The sequence below is a fragment of the Cucurbita maxima genome, unplaced genomic scaffold, assembly GCF_002738345.1.
Source record: "Cucurbita maxima cultivar Rimu unplaced genomic scaffold, Cmax_1.0 Cma_Scf00032, whole genome shotgun sequence".
Classification (NCBI taxonomy): Eukaryota; Viridiplantae; Streptophyta; class Magnoliopsida; order Cucurbitales; family Cucurbitaceae; genus Cucurbita; species Cucurbita maxima.
The window spans coordinates 792896-813153 of record NW_019272048.1 but is presented as its reverse complement, the minus strand read 5'-3'; the positions used below and the strand labels follow the sequence as shown (position 1 = coordinate 813153).

Sequence of the window (20258 nt, the reverse complement as noted above, 5' to 3'; positions counted from 1 at the left end):
TGTCAATATGTCACGAGGCATGGGATGACATCACAATACATGGATCATGTTATTGGGAATCGAGATAACAATGAGATATGACATGATTTTGTCATACACGATTGAACATGTATGCACGAAGAGTGTGTGACCGAACAAGTTTGAATTCGGCACAAATTGTGTTCGGTTGGTGAAGTCAAACCTCATCAACCGTCCGACAAAGCAACAAAGTTGAGCGAAAAATAAAATAAATATATACTCCTCAATTTAAATTTATATGGGCCACAAAAGAAAGTCATTTATCTCTTGGGCCTCCACTCCATTCTAAATGCTAATAATTAGAAAATAAAATCTATTTTTCTTTGTAATTTGTATATATATATATAGATATATATTACTTTAATTCATAAATGAATTTTAAAAAACAATAATTTTTTGCGATTAAAAATATGTGATCGCTTTCTTAAATAGAATTATAAATAGTTTTCTTGTTCTTCGTTATTTAAAAAAAAAAGGATTCGAAATCGGAGAGAGAGGGAAATTTCAGTGTTCTTGAATGATTTAGTTTAGTAATACAGCCTTGATTCCACGCGATCAATCGTTTCGATTTCGAATACAGAATCCGAAGGGATTTGGGATTTGGAGGCCATACGATTTCGATTTGTTGCCTTCAACTCTGTCTCTTTCGATCCTTTTTCTTGTTCTTCCTTTACAAAATCCCTTTCTACTTTTTCACTGAAAATTTCCATTTCTTTCCATCAACAAAAAGAAGGGAACGCTGAGAATCTGGATTTGGGTTTGAATTCTTAGGCCGAAGATCCACCAGACATGGCTCGCACTTGCTGTCATGTTTCTCTTGCGTTCATCATCAAATGCTTCAATTTTCTTCAGGCTTTTGTTGGGGTTTCGATTATAGTTTATTCGGCATGGATGCTCGATCGCTGGAACCACCACCTCCCTGTTTCTCCTCCGCCGTCTCCTTTGCCGGCTTTGGCTCCTTCTCCGGCTTCGTTCTATTTAAGTTCTGAATCCGTTGCTGTTGCCGATCGGATCATGCCAATCAATTTAGCTGCTGATTTGACACCCGGTTTCGATACGGAATTAGAAATTGATTTGAACGCCTTCAAGCTTCCAGCTCCTTGGTGAGATTTCTTTGAATTTGTTACCCGGAATTTCTGTGAGATTTTCGATTCGTTCGTGTTTCTTGTGACTCTTAATTAGGGCAGATTTATTAATTGGGTAAGTTTTTGTAATCAATGAACTTCGTATTGCATTTTATACTGTTTGAAATTTAGTTCGATTGTTTGGAGGAATTTAAGCTTCTCTGGCAGCAATTTTACTCTTGATTGTTGGGGATTTGATGGATCATGGATGGGACTCTTCTTTGAGAAGTGAACTAAACATGAATTTTTCTGAAGTCTTCTACCGATTGATTCTCTTTCTGTATATTAATTTGGTAGTTCTTAAGTCTTTTTATGCTGAGTTATTATATGATTATTGCTGCATACTGGTAATTATGTCGTTAAGTGTTGGATTCAATAGGCTTGTAAGATTGTTGAATTGCTGTTTTCTCTTTGGTGGCAGGTTCATCTACTCATTCATGGGATTGGGCATCTTGTTGTGTTGTATTGCTTTAGTTGGCTGTATTGCAGCTGAAGCAATAAGTGGTTGCTGCCTCTGTTTCGTATCCTATGATTTGTAGTTCATTACAGCTTGTTTTTCAGTTCTAGATATTGCCTTTTTCCCCTGAAAAGTTACTGTTTTGGGAATTCGAAATACTTCAATGCTGAATTTATCTTTTTTCTTGAGTTATACGAGGGAAAATCATACCCCACGCAGTTGAATTCCCGAGGACCAATAGATACTTGATATAGGAACTGGATTTATCTTTGTTCTCGAGTTATACGAGTGAAAATCATACCCCCACGCAGTTGAATTCCCGAGGACCAATAGATACTTGATATAGGAACTGAATTTATCTTTGTTCTTGAGTTATACAAGTGAAAATCATACCCCACGTAGTCGAATTCCCAAGGACCAATAGAAACTTCATATAGGAACTGAAGTTATCTTTGTTCTTGAGTTATACGAGTGAAAATCATACCCCACGTAGTCCAATTCCCAAGGACCAATAGAAACTTGATATCGGAACTGAATTTATCTTTGTTCTCGAGTTATACGAGTGAAAATCATACCCCACGTAGTCCAATTCCTGAGACCAATAGAAACTTGATATAGGAACGCATGTGTTCGTGTGGAACTTACTGATCCTAACAAATGGTTTGAAGAGTTGCATTCCAATGGCTTAATTCAAGCAAAATGGACAAGGAAAGAGGATATACTTTCTTCCATTGTTCACTTCTTCACCTTATTTCAACTACTTTTGGAACTCTTGATCCTTTGTGTTTACCCTTTTCCTTTGAAAAGGGAAGAACTTTGTTTCTTGATAAGTGAACATTTTTGTAACGGCTCAAGCATACCGCTAGCAAATATTGTCCTCTTTGGGCTTTCCCTTTTGGAATTCTTCTCAAGGTTTTAAAACGTGTCTGCTAGGGAGAGGTTTTCACACTCTTATAAAGGGTGTTTTGTTCTCCTCCCCAACTGACGTGGGATCTCATCATTTCTATTTAGCATCTCTTTCCCTTAACCTAGCAATGCTAGTATAACATGCTTATAATGCTATTTATTCTCGTTGAAGTGGCTTTGGTGGCATTTATTGGCATCGATCGCCGTTGGGAAAAGGTATTGTTATGCACTTGAAAGCAAATTTACTTGCTCTATCAATATGTATTTACTTGAAAACAATGGTGCAGGATCTTCCGTTGGACCCAACTGGTGAATTGGAGGAACTTAGGCAATTCATTGAAGATAACATCGATCTATGCAAGTGGATCGGTATCACTGTGATTTCAACCCAGGTAGAATAGACTGAAACTAATCGTATATTCTGAATTCTGAATCCATTTCGTGGTAGAATGTTAACGGGCGAAATTGTAGAAAATACCTCTGGACTTTGCCTTTTGTTTTAAAGACCTCCTATTTTTCGGTAGTTGCATGCCATTAACCTTTCATCAATGAGTAAAAATCTTAATAGAATATTAGATGGAAATTACGGTGTGTGGCAAGGACGTGGAACGACGTGGCGGTGTTTTTGGGTCCCAATTTCCATTTGGTATCACTAGAGTATCATTCTAGGTTCCAATTTTTGTTCATCATTCTAACGAATTTCTACTCTAATGGTTAAAAAAATAACGATATTTCTTAAATGAATGACAAAGTTCAATCTAATATACATTTGAGTGATACCAGATTATATTTATCTGGTGGTTCGTGTTTCTTCTGATGGTGGCAAATGCCTGCTCGTTTATGCGATTTACTCGAAGTTTATATAGTGTATTCTCTCAGGAACATTTTGATTATACTTTTTATGACCAACCACTTGATTCTTTAATGCAATCTCTCAGGCATTGTCTCTACTGCTAGCAATTATTCTGAGATCCATGGTTTCAACTCGTAAAACTGAGTATGATACAGAAGAGGAGATTGGTGCTCGAGATAGAACTCGGGAGCCATTGCTTAATCCACCAGGAAATCAAGCTTCTGGTGCTCATTTTGACCTTTGGGGTGCTCGAATGAGAGAGAAGGTATCATGTTCTTGCACTGTTCTCTTTTAGATAAGGGAAAGAAGGTAAATTACACAAAATCTGTTACTAAATATAGTTTCCATCCTATTCATTTGCAGTATGGATTGAACAACAGTGACAGATACAATTCATCGAATCAAATCTCGTAAACCGAAGAGAAAACTCAAGCAGTCGAAACAGAAAACCTTCCTTGCGCAGATCAGAGGAACCTCGACGTTACCAGATTCTCTCTTTGCTACATCGTGTTATTTCAACCGAAGGTCGGAACTGTTCCACTATGTTGTGTGTGCTTTGATTTTGGTTGGTCTTATAGGATAGATTACAATCAGCTTTGTGAAAGAACGGAAGGTCCTGGCGTGTGTGATGAGATGAGCATATCATCGAAGTTGAGGTGTTCGAATGAGTTCTATTTTTCCATTCTAATCTTGTAAAAGTAGATGGTTGATGATAACTAAACTGAGTGAGGTCTGATCTAATGGATTATTTGTAGAAACCTTCTTTAAAGGGTCATTACTATCACGGCTCCTTTAGTATACACTGCTCAGAGAAATAGATACCTGAAAGGACATTTAGAAAGGCTGTTACAGGCTGCAGCTAATCAAGTTTATATATATATATTATATATACACAAACAATTTAACCTAACTATTGTTATCATGGAAGAGTCAATACTTTAGGCAATCACGTGTCTGCTGAGTGACTCCCAAAATGGATGAGACAGTGTCCCACAGCACTCAATTCAGTGGGTGAAGAATGATGAGTCACATGGATAAATTTAACCCCTTTTCAGAATGAAATGTTCTTTATAAAAGTGGGAAACTCTCCTGCCATTCTTGAAAATCTTAGGAGAAAGCTCGAAAAGAAAAACCTAAAAATATTCTTTATAAGGGTGGAAACCTCTCTTTAATCGACACATTTTTAAAAAACCTTGTAGGGAAAGGAAAAGCCTAAAAAAGACCTTTATAAGAGTGGAAACCTCTCTTTATTCGATCTATTTTTTAAAAAACCTTGTAGGGAAAGGAAAAACTCAAAAAAGACCTCTACTGGTAGTGTGCAAACTTGGGCCTGCTGTAGGGGGAAAACAAAATAAAAAAAAAAAAAACAATATCTACTGATGTAGAGGGAAAACAAATTAATATCTCTTGCGGTAGAGGGAAAACCTAAAAAAAGACAATTCTACTAGCAGTGTGCTTGCGAGAGAGAAAACTCAAAAAAGACAATATCGTAGAGGGAAAACCCTAAAAAGATAATATCTATTGGTAGTGGGCTTGAAGACAATATCTACTAGTAGTAGGTTTGAGCTTGAGCTGTTACAAATGATATCAAAACCAGACAACGAATGGTGAGCCAACATTGGGTCAAATGGTATAAGAGCTAGACACCAGAGGTTGAGCTATTACAAATGACAATATCTACTAGTAATGAATTTGAGCGATTACAAATGGTATCAGAGGCAGACATTGGACGGTGTGCCAACATTGGGTTATTTCAAATGGTATCAGAGCCAGACACTGAGTAGTGTGCCAGCAAAGTCGGAGCCCCAAAGGGGGGTGGACATCGGATAGTGTGCCAGCAAGGTCGGAGCCCCAAAGGGGGGTTAACATCAGGTAGTGTGCTAGCAAGGACGTTGAACCCCGAAAGGGGTGAATTGTGAGATCCCACATCAATTGAAGAGGGGAACGAGTGCCAACGAGGACGTTGGACCTCGAAGGGGTGGATTGTAAGATCTGACATCGATTGGGGAGGGAAACGAAACATTCCTTACAAGGTCTGAAAACCTCTCCTTTAAAGACCTTGAGAGGAAGCCCGAAAAAAAACCAAATGTGCTACCTATGGACTTGGACTATTACAATGTTATCCCTCAACTCCAAAATCCTATGCTGCTCCCCTCATATCTATCTTGTTACGAACTCATAAGAACTCTGGATGAATCAAATACAAAAGTTCAATGATCAAAATAAAGCACATTTGCTTCTATTATACCTGATGGGTTTTGCACAAAATAAAGAGGTTAAGTAGGCAAACTTAGCTAAACATACAGAACATAAAACAGAGGACCATCATTATTGATTATCAGATACAAAGGTGAGAGAGTTAATGAATTATGATCATACTTTACCTGTCAATTCAACTACGGCCTCTTCCAAAAGCTCTTCCAGCAATCTTCTCTCTACTTCCTTCCCCAAATTATCCATTTCCATCCTCAGCTGCTCATCCCAATGTCCTCCCCCAACTTCTTTCCTGACTGCCCTTTCCACCACCAGGCCATCGCAGTCCCCAATGTCTCCTGTAACACATCTAAATTCCCCACAAACCCAATCCTTCAGTTTTACCATAACACAGTCCAGTAATGTTAGTGATGTGCCCTCTGCAAAGCTGCTGTCATGGGCCCTGCTCGATAATTTGGCTCGCCAGTGGTTGAGTTCCTCACATGTTATATCCATCAAGACAGCATTGACACAGTCGAACACAAGTTTCCTACTCGATCTCAGCTGCCTTCGCTTGGCCTCGAGCATCAGCTCTTGGCTGCTTAGATTGGCATATTTATCTCTTAGAGATGGATCTAGTGGATTTACAAGCGAATGCCATCTAGTAAACAGTAAGCCACATTGTTGTACTTCACTACTGAGGCCAGACAATGTAAGAAGGGCTTCCACATGGCAATGCCAGTTTTGTTCTTCCTCTAGAAAAGTGGAAACTGGTGAAGATTTGAGTGCACGAGCGGATGAATCTGAAGAAGAACCATCCCAATATACACTTCGAGCAATTGATTCTATCGGTGGCGATTTGTTGATGAGGTTATTCTTGAATGGCATACAGAACTCTGTTCAGTTAAAGATTTATATGAGATGCAGATAAATACATGGATAAGTCAAAACAACTTCTGTTCTAGCCTACGTGTGTGCGTTTCATTCCTTGTTTCTTTTCTTCTTTTCCCGTTCGTTTATTATTTATTTATTTTGAGGGGGATTGATTACCCTGATTACTTGGCTTCAGATATCTGGAGAATTCTAAATGTGTGTTGTCATCTTCAAAAAATGGTGTTTCCAGAACGGATATTGGACTTGGCTGCTCCTGATTTTCACCAACATTTCCAGTCATGAAAGGCCTTTTCACAGACAATCCCCCCTACAAATCATAACAAACGACCCTGTTCAAGTACTATCACAATCAAATGGTTTGATTTATTTGGAAAAGAAAAATATTCATGAAACTACTGAAACAGATACAAGCCAACTGCGTTCGAGTTATTCTGCCAGGCACTTAATACAACTCCAACTCTCCATGTATGCAAACTTAATAGAAAAAGTCATCAATACTGAGAAAACCCAATTTTGTCACAAGTTAGATCAAAACATTTGAAGAAATTTGTAGCTTAACATATAAACAAGTTACCAATGATATGTGAATGGAATTTGAATTTGAAGAACTTTCTATGATTATGTATGTTGTGATATTTAGCATCACACAGATTATTATGCAACTAATTACAACCACAGAAGGAAAGATTTACCTCACGATGAACTTCACCTCCTCTTGCAACCACATTGGTTAAATGTAGGAAAGAAGTGCTTGATGAGCACCCTTCACCATCATTAGAATGAGATGCAGCATTACTCAAACCTCGAGAGTGATGAACGAAAGCTAGGGATGAGAGTGTCTCAGCACTACAAGATTGTTGGTGACAACAGAAAACTGAATTGAGATTGAGAGGAGGAGTGATTTGAATGATGGGGAGGGAGGTCCTTTTATAGGGGATTCCAGAGTGGGTTGAGATTTTCTAGGGTGATTCCGTAGTCGGTTGAGATTTTTGTGGATGAATTTGAATTTGAAACCAATTCAAATTCTATTCTATTATTAGCTATTATTAGTTTCAACACCCTCCCTTAAACTGAATTCTGCGAAATCAGTTTAGGACTTCATTTCATCTTCTTGATATACATCTTGGATTCTGCATATCCCCATCTTTCTTCTTAGCTTCTCGAACAATGGTTGTTTCAAGGGCTTTGTGAATAGGTCTGCGATTTGTTCATCACTTCGGCAAAAGTTGAGTTCAATAATGCCTTCTTTACACAAATCACGCAAGAAATGAAATCGAACATCGATGTGCTTGCTCCTTCCATGTAACACAGGATTTTTAGACAACTTAATAGTTGACATATTATCACAATATATAACCGTCGTACTTGGTTGCTTCTGATTAAGAATTTCAAGCATTTTTCTTAACCAAACTGCTTGGCACGAGCATGCTGCTGCTGCCACAAATTCTGCTTCTGTCGTTGAGAGTGTTACAATAGGTTGCTTCTTTGAAGACCAGCAAATAGCTCCTGAACTCATCAAGAAAATACTTCCTGAAGTACTTTTACGATCGTCTATATCACCTGCATAGTCGCTATCTGTATAGCCAACTATCTTCGGATCATCTCCTTTTTTGTAGAATACCCCTAAATCAGAGGTTCCTCTCACATAACGAAGTATCCTTCTTGCTGCATTGAGATGTTTTTCCGTTGGATGCTCCATGTAACGACTTATCATACTAACCGCATACATGATGTCTGGTCTTGTTGAAGTTAGGTACATCAAACTTCCCACAATTTGTTTGAAATACCTATTATCAACCTCTCGCCCGTCAATGTCCTTGTGCAACTTTAAACCCAATTCTGATGGAGTTCCAAATGTGCGCTCATCCAATTTAAATCTTTCAAGTAATTCTTGAGCATACTTCTTCTGACAGATAAAGTTACCTGCGGGAGTCTGAGTAACTTCTACTCCAAGAAAATATCTCATCAAGCCAAGATCTGTCATTTCAAATTCCTTCATCATGCTCTTCTTAAAAAATTCAAACATTTCTTCATTATTGCCAGTAAATATTAAATCATCAACGTATAAGCAAATAATGATAATGTTACCTCCCTTTTCAGTTTTCACATACAACGTATGTTCATACGGGCATTTAGTGAATCCCATCTTTTCAAAATGAGAATCAATGCGACTGTACCATGCCCTTGGAGCTTGCTTCAAACCGTACAAAGCTTTCTTCAACTTGTATACTTGTTCCTCTTTGCCTTTTTGAACAAAACCTTCTGGTTGCTCCACATATACTTCCTCTTGAAGCTCTCCATGTAAGAAGGCTGATTTCACATCAAGTTGATAAATAGGCCAAGATTTCTGTGCTGCAATAGAAATTATGAGCCTGATAGTGTCTTGACGTGCCACTGGTGCAAATACCTCCTTATAATCAATTCCATATTTTTGCTTGTATCCTTTTGCAACAAGTCGCGCCTTGTACTTATCCACCTCACCGTTTTCATTCAACTTGGTTTTGAAAACCCATTTTACTCCGATTGTTTTCTGCCCTCTAGGAAGATCAGTGAGCTCCCAAGTCTTGTTCTTCTCTATGGATTTGATTTCACTGTCCATAGCTTCCTTCCATTTCTTCTCTTTTACTGCTTCTTCATAGACAATTGGATCACTATCCATAAAGAATGCAAAATAACCACTATCACTTGATTCATAATCCATCTCATAATCAATCATCCAGTTTGGTCTTTTTCTTGTTCTTGGATGTCTTTGATTTTGATCATGATCTTCTTCTACTGGTTCTTCTTGTTGAGCTTGTGATGAGCTCTCTCCATGCTCATAGTGAGGCTGAATAGGAGCTTCAGTTTGTTCTTCTTCAAGATCTACAGGAATCTGCTGATTCACAGTGATCTTTTCTTCCCATGTCCAAGTCTTATTTTCGTCAAAGACTACATCACGACTCACCACCACCTTCTTTGTCAAAGGATCGTAGAGCTTGTATGCCTTAGAGGTCTCGCTTACTCCAAGGAACACACACTTCAAACTCTTGTCCTCAAGTTTCTTCCTTTTCTCATCAGGAACGTGTGCATATGCTATGCACCCAAAGATTCTAAAGTGGTCTACTGCAGGTTTTCTTCCGCTCCATGCTTCTTGTGGAGTCATAAATTTCACATTCATCATTTTAAAATGTGATCACATACCCTTGCCTTCAGATCAGGAATGTAGAATACATTAGAAATAGACTCTACAAAGCCATTTCTAGTCTTGATATCTACGGTTCCTTTCCCCATCACTTGGAGAGATGAATTGTTGCCAAGAGAGACCGTAGTATGAAAATTTTCATCTAAAGTTGAGAAGAATTTCTTACAACCTGTCATATGATTGCTGCATCCAGAGTCTACGACCCATACACCTTGATCTACAACCTTCATAGCATGGAATGACATTTCTCTTCTCTCCACAAAATTGGATTGATTTCTTTTCTCCTTTTGGAGCCTGGAGCCTGGTATAACATTCATTTTTGTAATGTCCAAGGCGTCCACATCTGTAACATTCCACCTTAGACTTGTCAAAGTGTCTCTTGCCTTTGTTGTCATAATCGTTTCTGACTAGGTCTGCTGACCTGCCAACATCTCCACTTCTTTCTCGACTGCCTCTCTCACGACCTCTGCCTCTTCTTTGGCTCTTCATAACCTGTTTCCACCATATCAAAGAACTCCTTTGATCTGAGAAAATTTTCCATCAACATCGCCCAATGATCATAGTGACCGTCGAACCTCGGGATGGCGAATTGGCTCTGAGGGCTGGGCACGGGGGTCCCAGTCCCGAACCCGTCGGCTGTTGGTGGACTGCTCGAGCTACTCCCGCGGCGAGAGCGGGTCGCTACGTGCCAGCCGGGGGACGGACTGGGAACGGCTCCTTCGGGGGCCTTCCCCGGGCGTCGAACAGTCAACCTTGCTCTGATACCAGTTGTTGGTGACAACAGAAAACTGAATTGAGATTGAGAGGAGGAGTGATTTGAATGATGGGGAGGGAGGTCCTTTTATAGGGGATTCCAGAGTGGGTTGAGATTTTCTAGGGTGATTCCGTAGTCGGTTGAGATTTTTGTGGATGAATTTGAATTTGAAACCAATTCAAATTCTATTCTATTATTAGCTATTATTAGTTTCAACAAAGATTTGGGTTCATCTTTTGGTTGATATCCACTACATTTTTCTTTATTTGTTTTCTTATTCCTGGTAAAGAACGAACTTGAAACTTCCTCATTAGGTGATGACTTAACACCCTTTTGCTTTGCTAGCGACTTTGAATCATCTGTTTTGATGGTCTCAAGATCTGATGCTTCAAGATTAAGCATGCCAAACAATGGAGAAGCTCCCGGGACAGATTTTGACCGTGCAAGCATTGTGGGAGAATCATCTAGACAATCAATATTTTCATCACTATTAAAACAGGGTTCTAACTCACTTGTTGTTTCATGTTCATTAGCTTCATTATCCGTTACTGACAATTTCTTTGCATCTGATAGTGCAAGCATCTCACCCAATGTACTCGAGTTTCTCCTAACACGCCTTCGCTCTTGATAGTTCCCATGTGATGTCATCATGGCCCATCTTTCCGACAGCCGCTTCTTAGCTTCTCTGCACACGGATGACTCTGGAGAACATGACATCCGGCTGAATGACGAGGACGAATATGGGCTACTATATCTGTTAACATATTCCCAAGAATGGCGTGAAGAGGAAGACATGACTTCCAAATCACTCAGATTTTCTACTGCATAGTCATTCTCAGATATTTCAAATGAGCTTTCATCACCAGTATAACCATTTGAAAACACGGAAGAAAGCAAAGTTTCATCCCTTCGACGACCCAAAAGATTGTCACACATTTTCTGAGTAATATTCCTTGCAAATTTTCTTGATTCCTTCACATCATCATCTTCAAATCCCTCATCGAAAGGCAATGAGCCAGGTGATGAGACTATAGGCTTATTATCATGATTCCTCCCAGGACTAGGCTTCAAAACCACTATTCTTGTTGGCTGAACAGCTACAGCATATTCATTAGTCCTATTAATACCTGGAGTAGGAGAAAGTCTAGAATCACTTTTGTCTAAAATAGCTGACTGGCCCCTCTGAGCTGGTAACCTTGATTGTCTACAGCCTTTTTTCTCAAATTCAGTAAATCTTTCATCCCTAGAGACCTTTGAAGGTCTAAGAACAGTGATGCGCTTTGTCTCAGGGGATGGAGGGATGGACGGGAGTTCATTCAGATGCTGGGTAAACAAAGAATTTGGCTCCTGCAGAAACTTGACAAGCAAATCCTTACTGGAACTTAAGATTTCTACAGCATCTTGAAATTCTTTGGATTGGCGCAGTTTCTCATCTGTTGCCAGACATTTTGCTTCTACAAACTTCTGGCGAACAAGAGCCATCTTTCTATCATCCAGAATTTCACTTTCTATGCCCTTCTTTGGCTGCTTTTCTCTAATATCATTTGTCTGTGGAGATCGCTGCCATATTTCATAAACATCTTTATATTCTTTCTGCTCTGAACATTCATTGACTTGACATTTCATTCCCTCTTCTAATAAGTCACTTAGTTCCCTGCATTCTATTGGCATTCCATGCTTTGCAATTCTACCCTTCGGATAACTTATTACATTATTTCTTTGAATAGGTGAACAAGGAAGCTGACGAGGGAGAGTTTCAAGCCCCATTAGCTTTGCAACCACATTGGGTGGATTTTTCGTACACTCTTCAGACATATCTTGATCTATAAGCATCTTCACAGGTGTTCCATTTGCTCTCTTTTTCGAAGCTCTCTGAAATTCAGGCACTGTCTGATCAATCAACCGAAATACAAAGTACCAAGATAGTGAGTTGTGGATGACAAAACAAAATCAGAAAAAAAAAATCAATATCTGATTCTGGACCTCCAGCTCTATATGACTAGATTTTGTGATAAGTGTTTATAAGGACAAGGGGAGCACAACATTTACCAGATTATCTTCAGTCTGATTTGTGGAGTGATTAAACATTCTTGCCACATCGGCCTGATTCCTTGGGAGAGTAGAACCTGCCAAATAGCCACATCTCTGTCATCCCGTTCACAATCAAAAAACAAAATGAACAAGCACTATAAGCACCAGAAGAAGTATCTGTATGTGTGGGTCCCACAAAGAAAACATAACGTTCACTAAAAAGAAGTCGCCATCGAAACAAATAAATGAATAATTAAGGAAAAGGATTTACACAAAAGCAGCCAATGTCCCCTGTGAGAAAAATAGAGAGAAGAAGATTAGTCTAGAGGTCCTAAGGGAGAAAAGGCCCAGGGGGTTAATCTTTTTAGGTTTTAATTAAGGTAAACCAGAAAAAAGTGGTGGTAATCCAACCCACCCCACAAAAAAAAAAATATTCTTTTCATTTCTCCTCCCTTCAATCCATTATCTTCTCTTCTTTCTCTTCCTCTCTACAGGCACAGCTACTTAAGGTCACAATCAGAAAGCAAGACTAATAGCCCAATCATGTCAATCGGCATTGCTGATAACTTCAATTGATAACAGGTCAAGTCGCCTAGCAACGAATCAAAATTTTGTTCCCCTCATCAAGTCCAAAAGGAAAAAAAAGTCTTATTTTTCCATATTTACGTTGGGCCTGAATCAGGGAGTATTTTGACCTTACCAAAGACAATTGCAAATCAAGGGGAAAGGGGAGATAGAATAGATGAGACGAGATTGGAAATTCGACTCAGTCAAAGAGAAGAACCCATTAAATTCTAGCAATAGTTAAACAATAATGAAAGTTTAATAAGATAAACTTAAGTAATTTGAACGTAATATGGTATCCAGAGGAAAATAGAAGTCACCTTCACGATGTGGTGCATCAGTAAGAAGCTTGTTCCTAGAGACAACCGTACTCAGATCAAAGAGGTTCACCATTCTGCCCAAACAGCCAGGGAAAGGTTTTTCATTACTACCAACTTTTTTTCTCTGAATCCCATTCATCTCAATACCTTTACTCCCTTGGTTCCAGTAAAGCTGAAACAAGAACATTTCATGGTGGATGGTCATACACAGGCAGAGAATTAAAGAACAAGAACATTTAGTTGCATAAAAATGAGATGAGTTGGAAGTATCCCAACCTGAATATTTTGGCTGCAAAATCAAGGATCTGTTTCTGAGAAGTTAACCAAGAACAGTCACCTCCAATGAGTTAAACAGCAATGGAATTTCATGGTGGATGGTGGATTCTAAGAGCAAAACAGGCCAGAATAAAAAATCAATGTCTCGGGGGACCTACATTGAATTTAACTGGTAACCACAAGATAAACATTCCATAAAGAAAAAAATCTTAAACAGATAATCAAAATTAGGAAATGAACCCCTAATCTTGAGAACAAGAGAGGCCCAATAGGTGGCCAAAAGCCGATAAAGCAACTTTTTACAGATTCAAAATCGGACTGAGCAGCGACAAGGAGAAAGGGGCAAAAGAGAAAAAAAAGGATAAAAAGGGAAGAATCTAGCTTCAAAAGTTGCCTGAGCAAAAGAAAAAAATGGAAAGAAAAAGGCGAGAGTGAGAGTGAAATCAGATTCAACTAGCAGCAAAGAACAACAGAGCCTTAAAAGAGCGAGATCGACGAGAAAGCAAAAGAAAAATACAAACAGAGCGACAAATGGAGCCAATTTTCACACAGCTTTTCTAAGTGAAAGAATCATGATTCTGACAGTTTGAACAAGAAGCTGCATTGTAACCTAAGAGATAGAGAGAGAAATGGAACCAATTTGGGGCCGTGAAAATGGCCGGAAAGTGACATTCCGTCGGAAAACAACCGCAAAACCACCGAAACTCCCCCGTTAGAGCTGTCTGCAACTGCAAGCTGGTAGAGAGAGAGAGAGATGGTTAGTGAGAGTGGACTCCTATACCCTCCGCCGCCCCCCTGCCCGTCGGACTTGAAGTGATTTCTTAATTCTAATTCATTTGTAACGTTCGATTACGGTTAAAAATTAATACGGCTCTTCGTTTTGCTATTGTATTTACCCTCATGGGGTAATATCCAACGGAACCTATCCTATAACGCAATTATGAATCATGCTCTTCAAAATTCGGTTTCTCAAAAGAAAAAAAAAAAAAATGCGTTTTCTCAAGTTAACCCCTTTTTTTCACTTTTCATAAATATTTTAAATTACCATTGACGGTAAATTTATTAGAACATTGAACGATAAAAAAATTGAGATCTGGAATAACGTGCCAATAATCAAGAATCGTGCCACGAGAACGAGAACAATGTGCTTATAACCAAGAATTGTGTTACAGTCCAAAATTTTGTTATAAGTTACTGTCCCATTTATTTCAGGTTTTGCTATTGTAATTACCCTTTTGGGTACAATCGATCCTATCTTATGATCCAACTATGAATCTTAATATTCAAAAGTTCGTTTTTCAAAATAATTTACGTTTTCTTAAGTTAAATTATAGAAAAGAATTTAGTTGAAATTTTGGCAAGTATTTTAAAACTACCATCGATAGTAAACTCATTAGAATGTTGAATAAAAATTGAGATCTCGAACAATGTGGTGATAACCAAGAACACTGTGACGATACATATTTTTGTTACAACTTAAGGTTACGTTGTTGCGGGTCCTAATTTTCATCAAACTTTTTAAAAGACTTTATCTTGTTTAATGAACCGCAGAAAGAACTCGATTGTAAAAGTAGTCAATTGCTAGCTCCTCTACTAATAAAAAAAAATTACTTTTCTATTAAGTTAAATTATAAAAAAAAAAAAAAATTACTTTTCTACAGTTAAATTTATTGTGTTTGCTTTTTATGTGCTTTCTTTATCCATCACGTCCATATTTTCCAACAAAATAAAAGAAACAGAAGTAAAAAATAGTGTTTATAAGCTTATTTTCAAAAACCAAATGAAAACTATACTTTTAACTATAACGGGATAATTGATTTGTATTATGACACCTGAGGACGGGAGGGATACATGAATAAACAGAGACTACATCTGAATCAGATAGATCTTTAGAATAAGATAGTTAAGAAATGCCTAAAAGAATTAAAAGTCTCTATTTATACCAACAAAGTGCACATATTTTATAGTTAAATGTGTTTTATTTGAAACAATTCTATATTAGACGACCTCCTAACATACTAAATAAATTTTACACTTTTAAAAATGTCAGAGACTAAATAGACATGGAATGAAACTCTCGTGAAAAAAAAAAAAGAAATGAATCACTCTAATGCCAAATTACTCCTAAGAAAACATAGCTATTTACATTGAATGAAAGTGTATAATCGCTTTATTACCATATACTGGGTGTATCTAAATACATATTCAACTAACTATTAACATATTTGCATCCACACAATGTAATAGCTGGAGCAAATACTAATAACAAATAATATCGGATTCTAGATCCAATATAAATGTTATGATGTCGAAGAACGTTAAACCTTTGCCAAATTGAGTATAGCTCAACTGGTATAGATATATATTCTCGACCTATGTTATTAGAACACCCGAAAAATAAGAAGTAAGTCTCTCACCTGTATTTCTGCTGTCATGAGATTCAGTTCCATTTCTCAGGCAGTCAAGCATGACAATGGTGTTGGAGATGATTTCACAAGGGCAACATCCTGGATGGCTTAAAGATTATTACAAAACGCCTACTCCACTCGATCGTAAATATCTGTTTAAGCATAAAGTTGAAAACAAGAACAAACTAATACAATTTTTCCAATTTGGAGCAAGAAATTTTGAGTTGAATTATACAAAAAAAAGGGCCAAAATTTCTAAAGTGACAACATTATTGGCCTAATTTCTCAAAACAGTTGATTCTATATATCTATATATATATATATATGTATATTTATATATGTATAAATGTATATATGTATGTATATGTGATAAGAGATTCTGTAGTTCAACTAATAGGACTTCAATTAGATATGGGGAATTTGATGCCATCTCAAAAGGTAATACAAAAGGTGTGATTATAGTTTCAAATGAATAGGAAAAAAAATCAATCTATACCTCAAGGGAAATTGTATTACTTAAAACTCCAAATTAATAATTGTGTAATAAAAGCCCAAAACTTTCGTAAGTGAATCAAGTGAAATCATTCTTAAGATTTCGTTTCACAATTATTAGTGCATAATCTTCACATGTGAGTGTATAAGACTCTTTTAAATGCACGGATTAACATAATAATAGAGAGAAATGTTGTAATCAAATGGATCGTGATGATTTTTCATTAATACGAATACTTTTCATCTTCTCGTTTTCCTCTATTTTTTCCCTACTTATTGAAGTGATTGTGAGTTGATTTTAGATGAAATGAAGTGAAAATAATTACTAATAACCAACAGGAAGCGTGTGAAAAGGGCACTAACTTGGACGAAGAGCTAGTGTTTTTCTTCAAAGAACTCTGCCATCCATCCCATCTAGAAGACCTGACCATAGTCCTTTCACAGGTGGTAATTGTGCAACAAGAGCATTCCATGGAGGATAGCCAACACCACTACCACGAACACGGCCATCCATTCGCAGAGATAAATACCTGCAAGAACAAATATTAACACAGCAAGCTACGGAAGATAAAAAAAAATACAAAAATAAAAAATAAAAAATAAAGGATTAATTGATTAACTTTTGCAAGGTAAACTAGCTTTGGCATGGATTCAGCAAAAAGAAAAGTTCATTTCCGTTCCTTTCCCTTCCTTTTCTCTGTGCAGCTTACATAAGATAGCAACTATGGGGACTTCAAATTGGATAGCTAATGAATTATGGTTAATGAAACAGTATATTTCATTACAAAATTAAACCCGAAAAGTTTTTGGTTCATGTACTTTTAAAATGTTCATTTTGGTTCCTATACTTAAAAAGTAACTACATTTGTATTCATTTTAAAAGTACTTGAATCAAAAACTTTTCGGGTTTAATTTTGTAATGAAATGTTCATTTTGGTTCCTATACTTAAAAAGTAACTATTTTTGTATTCATTTTTAGTCCATTTCTTAATATGTAAACCATAAACTTGTACTAAAGGATTTCTATCATGTGTAAAACTTATGTTCAAATTTTGCAAATAGGAAACAAAATGGTGACTTTTTAAAACTGATTATTGGACATTTTTGAAAGTACAAGAATCAAAATGAACATATATTGAAAGTATAAGAGCGAAAATGAACCAAAGCCAAAAGTAAAGGGAACAAAGCAGTATTTATTTATTACCACTAAACAGCTTAGACTGGCAGTTTAAGAATTAAAGAGGCAACCATTGTACTTCATCAATTTGAAATGCAAGTTTAACAACGAGGACGACTTACACAGGCGAATCAGAGGAGACTCCAGCCAACTTCTTTTGATCATCTAACCACCTATTGTTCACAAGAAAAGGCAAATCACATGGAGGAAGGAGGAGGGGAGCAATGTGAAAATATATGTTAATTATAGTTACTTACGCTGACCACTGAGACATGTATACCGGAGTCAAGCGCCAGAGTCTTTTCCTTTTGGTGGTTATATCCTTCATCTCTTCACGTTCATCAAACTCAAAATTCAGTGAACTAGCATCTGTGGCAAAGGGTATGACTAATACCCCTCGTTCTAGAAGTCGTTCGGTGAAAGGTTCGCTTGTTTTAAAAGCTTCCATGATAAGGGATTCGGGGCCAGCACAAATTACAAGACGAGCGATCCCACGCAGAGTGCTAATGGTAATAACTTTGTTTTGGTCCACTCGAAGCTTTAAATTGGAAAGGCTTTCTTCTCTTGACAGCCTTGCCAACTGAGCATTTTTTGCATTGTTCTCTCTGAAGTAAAGAAATGCGAAAAAGGCTACGGCTCCGAAGTCTATTCCAAGTCCATTTAGAATATCAGGGACTTCTTCAGCTCTTGATGTATTTGCCAATGCAGCAAGCAGTTGAGTGGTTGCTATCAGTCCTCCCAATGTACCACTGGCAATGAAAGTGAGATAAAAGAACATCCGAACAGACCGAAATGGAGACAGAACTTCACTTCTTATCTTGGCTGTGGAACTAAGAAAAAAACAGATACTGTTACACAAAGCCTCATTTCAGATTGAATGGCAGGTGTACTGAAAAAAAAGACGCTGGGTTAGAACACAACCAGGATCCGAACTCAACTCTCAACCTCCGCCCAAAAAAAAAACACCATTCGATTTTTTATTTTTGAAAACTAAGCTTATAAAATCTATTTATACCTATGACTTTCTTTGTTTTGTTACTCAATTGGGTCCATGAATCTAAGAAATAGTGAGAATTCTTGATATTTCTCATTTCGAAAATCCAGAATTTGAATTACAATTGGGTCATTGCGATTACAGGTTGGATGTCTAATTGTGCAAGCGGTAATGATAGTATCTTGTACCTAAACCAGTGGTTCATTTTTTCTAAGTAATAGGGAAGAGGACCGAAACATGTCACTGAAAAACTCTACTGAGACAAAGATGGGCTGTCAAAAACATAGAAACCCAGTGGGGAATAGATAATCTTGCTCGATGGGCATATTAAAATCAAGATTCAACACACCCATTAGGAGTTCGCAAATTTTCTCCCGAACAGAGTCGAGCGCCAAGTCTCAGAAGCGCTCTTCCATGTTATGGGGAGTCGATCCAGGCAAAAATACTTCCTAACAATATTTTTAAAATCCATACCAAGTTTTAACTTAAAAAAAGTAGATTTTAAAAGTTATTTCCATTTTAGAATCAGGCTAAAAATTCAAATGTTACCATAAGGAAGATGAAGATCATTGTAAAGAAAGGGTGAGAAAGCAAACACATCTTTCAAAAAAAACAAAAACAAAAGACTAAATGATTATCAAACGAGAGTGTCAACACCAATGTTAGTAATTAGAAGGGAGAATAGGATAAGTTATCCATCCAATTAAGTATTCCAATGCAGTTGTTAATCTAAGGGTTACTTTTTTAGTTTAATTAGTCCATAAACAGGACATTCTGGCTCAATTTGGAATCATTATACGCTGATCACATCAAACAGCTTGGCTGTCTATAGGTTTGTGCATACAAATCAAGTTGTGATCAGATAACATATATGAGAAAACCAGACAAGCTTTGTAGCTCAAGGCATAAAATATGAAGAACTCACCATCTTAAATACTCAATTGAAATACACAAACGAAAAAATTCACATAAGAAGTCAGGCAAGATCCTCTGAGTTTCCACAAATTTACGTCGATTTTCGCCATCCAAAAGCAGTCTCATGAACAAACGCAAAATAACACAAAACTACGAAAATCAAGCTATGGTAGAAAATCAACCAAATTTCAAGTAATGAGATGCAAAAAGCATAACAACATTAAAAATCATCAGCCACTGTTCTTCTATTTCCATCCAAACACTACAATAATAACAGAGAAAGAGAGAAAAACCTGATTTCCGGTTTATCAGAAGCCGAGCAAGTGACGGAAGCTAAATTCCGTCTCCTGTATTGAAGATAACGAAGCGAATCTGCTACACTAGGGCCAAAATTAAACGAGACCGGATTCCGGTGAACATGGCAACAGATACGGCGGCAGAATTTGAGATTGTGAGCGTTATGACTGCGAGTGCGAGAGCAATGTGGAGGTCGACCAAAATTGTTGCAGGAGGGAATGATCGCCATGGAAACCACCATGATTGACCACTCCAGATACTGGCAGTTGATATATAAGGTAGTTTCCCAGATTATCAATGGAAGCAAATTTCGAGGGAAGGTCTCGATGGCGCCACGTTACACAGAATTTGCGGTACCATAAAGCTCAGATGACGAAGGTTGAAGAATGAAGAAAAAAAATTAT

At 37.5% G+C, this 20258-nt stretch overlaps 3 protein-coding genes across 5 annotated transcripts; 1 reads left to right on the top strand and 2 right to left on the bottom strand.

Moving 5' to 3' along the window:
- The first annotated feature begins 460 nt into the window (after nucleotides 1-460).
- Nucleotides 461-4127, top strand: LOC111466873 (tetraspanin-20-like). The gene is made up of 6 exons (XM_023111546.1): nucleotides 461-1121; nucleotides 1564-1663; nucleotides 2641-2721; nucleotides 2793-2897; nucleotides 3444-3623; nucleotides 3722-4127. The coding sequence occupies exons 1-6, from the start codon at nucleotides 808-810 to the stop codon at nucleotides 3770-3772; spliced, it is 831 nt and encodes a 276-aa protein (XP_022967314.1). The 5' UTR covers nucleotides 461-807; the 3' UTR covers nucleotides 3773-4127.
- LOC111466798 lies at nucleotides 4066-14324 on the bottom strand. Of its 2 annotated transcripts, XM_023111415.1 has the most exons (9): nucleotides 14208-14324; nucleotides 13572-13725; nucleotides 13296-13467; nucleotides 12430-12506; nucleotides 10602-12270; nucleotides 7138-7298; nucleotides 6602-6752; nucleotides 5743-6447; nucleotides 4066-4180 (listed from the first exon to the last, which is right to left on the bottom strand). In XM_023111415.1, exons 3-9 carry the CDS (start codon nucleotides 13432-13434, stop codon nucleotides 4140-4142), a joined length of 2943 nt encoding a protein of 980 aa, XP_022967183.1. In that variant the 5' UTR covers nucleotides 13435-13467; nucleotides 13572-13725; nucleotides 14208-14324; the 3' UTR covers nucleotides 4066-4139. The 2 variants fall into 2 exon arrangements, with proteins under 2 accessions (XP_022967183.1, XP_022967182.1); XM_023111414.1 differs by having other exon boundaries at nucleotides 7138-7301; nucleotides 10605-12270; nucleotides 13572-14324.
- A 1388-nt stretch (nucleotides 14325-15712) lies between these two features.
- Nucleotides 15713-20258, bottom strand: LOC111466857 (protein LOW PSII ACCUMULATION 1, chloroplastic). 2 transcript variants are annotated; one of them, XM_023111525.1, is made up of 5 exons: nucleotides 19851-20258; nucleotides 17906-18478; nucleotides 17771-17821; nucleotides 16835-17001; nucleotides 15713-16131 (listed from the first exon to the last, which is right to left on the bottom strand). In XM_023111525.1, exons 1-4 carry the CDS (start codon nucleotides 20093-20095, stop codon nucleotides 16860-16862), a joined length of 1011 nt encoding a protein of 336 aa, XP_022967293.1. In that variant the 5' UTR covers nucleotides 20096-20258; the 3' UTR covers nucleotides 15713-16131; nucleotides 16835-16859. The 2 variants fall into 2 exon arrangements, with proteins under 2 accessions (XP_022967293.1, XP_022967294.1); XM_023111526.1 differs by having other exon boundaries at nucleotides 15713-16078.